Here is a 7,270-nt window from a genome sequence, read left to right as displayed (position 1 = left end):
GGAAAGGGCTCCCATTCTAGGCCTTTAAAGTTTAGGTGCCCCAAAAGAATTTTTATAGCCCCCAATATTTAAGATCACCCTTCATTGATTTACAAATTTCCATTTATGTTTGTTCATGATGTTATACAATGAAGTTATCAGTTTGTCACTAAAAGCATACACTTTGGAGGTCTAAAGTGATATCACCCATCAGATTGTATCCCAAAGTATGTGTTAGAGCAGTAGTTCCAGTTTGTTTAAGCTATTTCATGGTATAACTTGGTGCTTTGCTTTGTAAATGCTCAAATGGATCCCTTGAATATGAGGCACTTGTTAATTGTCAAGGTTAGAGTTTGTACAAACATACATCACCATTAGGCACTAGAAGTTTTAATCTGTTTTATTATATATGATCTTTTTTCTTGATCGCACCTTTTTTTCTCTCGATATTTTGGAAATACAAATGGAGACAGACTGGCGGATTCATGTAATGGCCGGAGGCAGGAAGGTACCCCTGAACATTGCCCAACTAATGTAAAACATACCAATAGTTAAGCCAAGTGTTGCCGGAGTTAAGCGTCCTAACCCATTTTGGTTAGAACTCGTTTTGAATGGAACCAAATTTATACTTTTTAACACGCTTTGAGGCTGGTCAAAAGGAAAACATCTGATTGGTTCTTCTTTCACCTTCAATTCATCTCTGTCACTGAAAGACAACGCAACTTAAGATACGTTGTCACAAAAGCCGATTTTAACATCTGATTGGTTCTTCTTTCACCTTCATTTCCCAAAAAAAATATTTCCTACCTGGTGTTGTTGATTAGAATCATCTAGCTTTACATTAATATGAATTCAGTGTTTTGAACTGTAAAACAGTAAATGAAACGACGTACCTAAATAGTCTCCCATTGTACCACACTATCAGGGCCATTATCAGCCACCGCACTGATATCCTTGGAACACGGGGTAATGCCTTGTTACCAAACAGAAATCTCTGGTTCAACTCTGGGACAGTAACCTCTGTTGTGCAAATAGTTTTGGTTGCAGAAGTTAGTTTCCGGACAGGGATATGGTTGGGGCCGCAAAGCAACTGGATGAAGAGAGGGCGAAAAAGAGCATGAGATAAAAAAGTAACTTAAGGTAACAAGTGTGACATACATACATACCCCTCTAAAGGTAATTAAAAACCACCCAATATTAACATACAACTATAATGAGACAAGAATAACAATGCTTTCCACATTCAAACTTGATGGGTTTTTTTGCATGATAAAATGAACAAGGATGTGAACAACTTGAATCAGGAGGCTTTATAGACAAAAGCTGACCCCCAAATGCACCACAATACACAAGATAGTTATTATTCAAACAACAAAGCAACATCACACAGATGTAATGTAATGGAACGAGATACAAGATGAAGGAAGAGATCATCTGAGACTGCTTGGAGGAAAATGTCGTAACGGGTTCTCCCTTAGTAGCTCTGTCTCCCTGTTTCAAAACAGACGAAACCATTGGTAAGTCAAACTTGTCCCAGTCACACCAAACCAAGGTTACACACTTATTACTTACTTTTTGAGGTCTTTACCATCATCGTTGTCTCTAAGCTGCACACGTCCACCCCCATTGCTTACAATATGAGATCTGAAAAGACATTTAAAAGCACATACGTGAACATATAAAAGCAGAGGGTACAATATGTGGTGAATCCCTTTTTATGACAGCTTACTATTGTTTTGTGTGGAAAACATACTTAATTGCGAATAGCGGCTATTAGCGACAAGCAACGTATACGCTACGTAGCGATAGCGATGAAATAGCGGGCGCTATTTTATGTTTAGCGATACACTAGAAGAAATTTTTAGAAATATATTATATGTATATTACATCCAAATACAGTGTTTCTATACATATATTTAACAAAAACCTAAAATCCAGCTATTGTATAATGTATATTTTATCGCTATTTATATTAAACCCAAAAAACCTGAAATTCTGCTATTCACTCGCTACGGAGGCGCCAAAATTAGATAGTGCTCACTATGAGCGCTATTAACAAGTACAGCGGAAGAGTGGCCCGATGCCTAACTTCATTAGCAAGCAGTAACTAATTAGTATACACTCACTCTGGACATTCTTCGTCTACAAAAACCTCAATTCGAGGAGGGGGAGGGGCGGCTCTACCAAAAGCTCTCTGGGGAATCTGAAATTTTAAAAAAAAGATTCATCAATGATAATTATATTATAATAAACACAATTGACACTAAGATGTGTGTGTAACTAACTACCTTATTTGAGGTCCACTTTGAAGGGATGGCATTATTCTCTTTATTTCTCTCGGCTCGTGCTCCTAGAGTGTGCCAAGTTGAGGGCTTCAAGGATGAATCGGATCCATGCAATGAGCTCTTGCCCGTCTCTTTAAACACCTTGAGTGAACCCCCTTGATTCCTAACAACAACAACAAAAAGAAACTCATGGTTTACACGTATTACAAACAAAGTTACACTCGCTGACTTCATTGTTTACACTCACCCTTCTTGCTTTGGTCTTTTTCTAGCGATATCAAAACTACTTTCCTGAGTGCGGTTTCCTGGAAGGTGATTAAGAAAACATAGATATATATTTAATATTTATAAATATATATATGAATGAGTAAAGGAGGCGTATTTGAGATTTATGTATTTTGTAAACGATAAGAAAGAAAGAAGAAAATCACCACTGTCTGCACGGGCCAAGATGGTTCCAAAGCTTCGCGCAGGTTGACGCGTATCCATCACTTCCTCCTATGGATTTTTTAACTTACGCATCAACACAAGCTAATTCAAATAACAAAGAGGCTGAAAATAAAGGTTATTGACATACTTCGCTGGCTTTTGGTCTACTCATTGAACGAGCAAAAAACTTCTTGTAAGCTGCTTTTAGCTTCTCAATAGGTTGAGCGTTCCTGTTACAAGCAATGAATATGTTAAGAACTTAGTTAAGTAAAAAAAAGTCATATTTATTTGTCTTAACTATGCTGCAACATAATGAATTGTTCTGTTCCAAAATCAGACATTATAAAAAAGAATAGACAAACAGAACCAAATTAATTTGAAGCACATTTCAACACATGGTGAATGTGAACTACTTAAAAAAAAATAAAAAAAAAAAATAGGAGAACTTATTTAATAACACTTATTTTGAATCAAACCAGAAGGTTCATTGACATTAATGTGGAAAATAAGAGACTGTAGATAGAAATATAGGATGATCAAGTATAATGATGACGGAAATCTATGTGTGAATTACATTTAATACAAATCATAAACAAATGCAATTACACAAAAATGCCCTCAGACTAATCATATCCAAAGATTTCATGCTGATGTCTTACTTAAATATAGCATATATGCAATTACACTAAATCAGTCAATCAGAATATACTGCAAAACTATACAGTTAGATTTCATGCTGATGTGTTTCTTAAATATCCTATACAATATGATTAGAAGCCAAGGAGTTGAATGGTAGAGAGTAAAACAGACCTAGATATCCCAGACTCGTATATCTCATTTGCGGTTTTGATTTTATTCTTGGACTCCAGGTGATTAGCATACGATATGTAAAACAGAGAATGTGTCTGGCCGATTTTATTTGTGTCAAGAAAACCGTAAACAACTTCTGCATCATCACAATTTTCAGCCTGCAATGCAAATTTGAGTGATTACCATACATACACAACACAATGGGCAGCTTAAGATAAGACAAGAAAGAAAGATAGGTACTCACATACTCCAACCAGACTTTAAGATAACGAAGATCGGTCTTATAGCGGTCGTCATGCCAAAAGGTCCTTACACATTGTTCATAAATGACCACCAACCCTGAGCAGTCTCCACCAGGGGGAAAAGCATCTTGAATCCACTTGATGCACCTGTAAAAGGTTATTTATTATTGGAATAAAATACATAAAAGCAAGATTAAAATGAAGATGGAGCTTACTGAAGCCATGGTTGTAGAGGATCTTCACCTTCGTACTCATCGATGGCTTTAATCATCTTCCTGATAAAATTAAATTAAAAGCAATAACAATTAGACATTGCTCTTGTAAAATTAAAAAAAAAAAAAAAGTAAAATTGATGATTGCTACCTTCGGGTTTCGATGAGAGAGTTTCTGATTTGAAAGTCGGAATTGGATTTGAGGGAGTCGTTGAGGAGTTTAACATCGCGTCCTCTCTTGAGGGGTCTGACATTCTCCTTGAAGAGTTCCCATTCGTTGCCGGTTTCTTGTTTGGAAGCTAAGAACGCCGTCTCTGGATCCATAACCACCGGTATCGCATCCTCCATGGCTCTGACCTTCGAAATTGCAAACCCTAGATTGATTGATTGATGTATGTTCAACGGTCAACTTCTTCTGGTTTTCTTTTCTCTGTGGCTGGCTCTTCATTTCAAATTTTGAAATTATAGGATAGGATCCGAGCGTCGTCTTTCTGTGGACCAGCCCAACTACGGCCCATATCTAATAAAGGGCATTTTGTTTTTACTATTTTAATTCAATTTAAGTAATACACAAGTTCCTAACCCATACGGGAAAAAGATGTCATATATCTCAATAAAATAAAGGGTAAATTACTTTTTGAGTACCTGTGTTTTATAGGTTTTAACTAGTCGAGTCCAAAAGCAAAAAGTTTAACGACCTGAGTCCCTATAAGCACTTTTCTTAACCATTTGAGTCCAAATTTCTAACACAGTTATAATTTTTTTGTTAAGTTTTGTTAAAAGACCAAATGACCCCTATAATTAAAAAACTAAAAATAAAAACTAATTGGGTAAATCTATAAATGAACTGGTCCAACACAGATTACCCCTTATCTCTCTCTCTCTAAATCTACATCTCTCCCTCATCTCTTCCTTTCTCTCTCTAAACTACCTCCGTCCCCACCACCGAACCACCACTGCATCACCATCATCCATACCGCACCATTATCAGCACCACCACACCACCATCATCCTCACCATCGCACGACCATCCCCACCGCACCACCACCCTCCCGACCATCGCACCACCATCATCATCCCAGAAACATAATCTGCCAAGCGAAACTCAAAACTTTACAACCCTCCTCTATCACTCCACGAACCCCTATCAACTGCTGAAATGCTCGTTGGAAAACCTGCAACTTCACCGGAAGTTCGAACTCGTCGGACCTCACTTTATCTCTCTTCTCCTTCATATACGAAAAGTATAACTTCTCTCGGTTTATTGCGTTTGTTGGTGGAGATCAAAACCTTGAAGTTTTTACTGAAATCGTTGACTGGTGTGGGGAATTAATGGGTTAGAGTTTCAGGTTGGGTTATGAGATGAAGAAGATGAGTTTTTACAAAGCTAAAGCCTGCTGATTTTGTAGTTAACAATTTGGGGAAAATCAGAAATTAGGGTTTCTTTTTCTAGGGTTTCGTTGAAATTTTGTTGGATAGTTGGAGATGGAGACAGTGGTGGTTGACAGTGGTGGTTGACGGTTGTCGGCGTGGCGGCGGTGGTGTGTAGGTGGTGGTGGTCTCGTCTGCAGGCGGTGGTTGACAGTGGTGGTTGACGGTGCGGTTTGCAGCGGTGATAGTGGTGGTTGACGGTCAACGGAAGGTGGTGATAGAGGTGGAGGTGCGGTGGGGATGGTGGTGGTGGTGTACTGATGGTGCGGTGGTGTTAATGATGGTCTAGATGAGAAAGAGAGAGAGAGGAGGGATGGGTGTGAAATGTTTGTGTGTGCAGTGTATAACACTATATATAACTTATTTTATATATAATATTAAAATATTTATGCATTAAAGACTTGTTCCTTATACTCGTGTGCATATAAGACTTGTACTTTGTGTGTAAATGACCAAATTACCCTTGTAGTTAACAAACTTGATGGATGGAGTTAGAAATTTGGACTCAAATGGTTAAGAAAAGTGCTTTTAGGGACTCAGGTCGTTAAACTTTTTGCTTTTGGACTCAACTAGTTAAAACCTATAAAACACAGAGACTCAAAAAGTAATTTACCCTAAAATAAAATCTCAGTTCACTGTTAATGAATTAGGTGTGTTCGGAGTAAGTTTTATTTTTCAACTTAATAAAGATATAATGAATTAAAAATCTTAATAAGTTAGGTTGTTAGTTTGAATAAGCAATACAATAATGGGTGGAGTTCCATTAATAAAATAAAGGCAAAATTTTTAAAACATCTGGGTCAGGAAGGGAAAGGTTTTGGGTTCAACTCCCACAGACAATAACGAATTAAAAGAAATTAACCGTAAAAAAAAGAATAAGCTATACGGTAAAATTGAAAGGAAAAATATAAGCTAATCCAGACACCCACTTAAAACAAAATAAATTAAAGGGTAAATTACACTTTTCGTCTTTTATATTTGTATCGGGTTGCAATGGATGCCCTTTAACTTTAATGATTACAGTCACAATCCTTTATTTGGAAAACTTATTACACCTTTCATTATTTAGCACTAATAATGTAAAAAATTTTAGCTAAATATGTTAAAGGGTGGGTTACTCATTTTACTCAAAACTATCATAAACACATATTATTCATTGCCCTCTTTACCCCTTTACAACACCTACTTGTTCCAAATCAGATGGCTCAAAGGTAGGCAGTCCTATTTGCTCTACAGCAACCAAAAAGTTCTTAACATTTTCGAAACATTGATTTATAGATACTTATATATTTAATTACATAGACTAACTCTAACTAAAACTAATCAAAGAAAATCAACCTACCACACTTGAATATCAATCCTAAAAAAAACAAAATCAACCTACCGCACTTTAACATCAATCCAAACAAAAAACACACGACATTTCGCATCATTCACTCATTCAAACACCAAACTTCCAAAACAAATCAACGAAAAACTGAACTAAACAATCAATCACAAAACTAATAAAATCCGGTCATTCCGACATCAAATTATGAAAAAATCAACTAAAATATGAACTAAATAAGCAATTCATCATATGGAACCATGGAACTGATAAAAGAGTATGAACCTAGGGTTTCGTAAGCTCATTCAGTAGTATACAAAACTGAAACTTGACAATCAAAGGTTCTACAGGGGAATGAAAAGATGGAAATGACGTCGTAATGGGAAATCAAACATCATATACATGTTTTTGAACTCAATTACGAATTCTTAAACATCATATGAGTGTTTTGAGCTTCAACCTGAAAAAAATTACCCCCAAATTAAAACAATTATCTACTGACTTACTAAATAACCATGAAATGGTAAACAATTGCTACATAATTTTAAATATCAA

General features: G+C 36.3%; 1 protein-coding gene across 1 annotated transcript; it reads right to left on the bottom strand.

Annotated features, from left to right (window-relative positions):
* Positions 1–1,193: 1,193 nt before the first annotated feature.
* On the bottom strand, positions 1,194–4,400 carry LOC110907993 (mitotic spindle checkpoint protein BUBR1). Its single transcript, XM_022152899.2, has 11 exons — positions 4,109–4,400; positions 3,961–4,020; positions 3,748–3,892; positions 3,504–3,661; positions 2,842–2,923; positions 2,696–2,762; positions 2,512–2,569; positions 2,268–2,427; positions 2,106–2,182; positions 1,552–1,623; positions 1,194–1,470 (listed from the first exon to the last, which is right to left on the bottom strand). The coding sequence occupies exons 1-11, from the start codon at positions 4,303–4,305 to the stop codon at positions 1,410–1,412; spliced, it is 1,137 nt and encodes a 378-aa protein (XP_022008591.1). The 5' UTR covers positions 4,306–4,400; the 3' UTR covers positions 1,194–1,409.
* Positions 4,401–7,270: the final 2,870 nt, after the last annotated feature.

Source organism: Helianthus annuus, chromosome 14 (genome assembly GCF_002127325.2).
Source record: "Helianthus annuus cultivar XRQ/B chromosome 14, HanXRQr2.0-SUNRISE, whole genome shotgun sequence".
In the NCBI taxonomy this organism is placed as follows: Eukaryota; Viridiplantae; Streptophyta; class Magnoliopsida; order Asterales; family Asteraceae; genus Helianthus; species Helianthus annuus.
The sequence above is the reverse complement of the archived record's forward strand: the minus strand, read 5'-3'. Positions and strand labels throughout refer to the sequence as shown.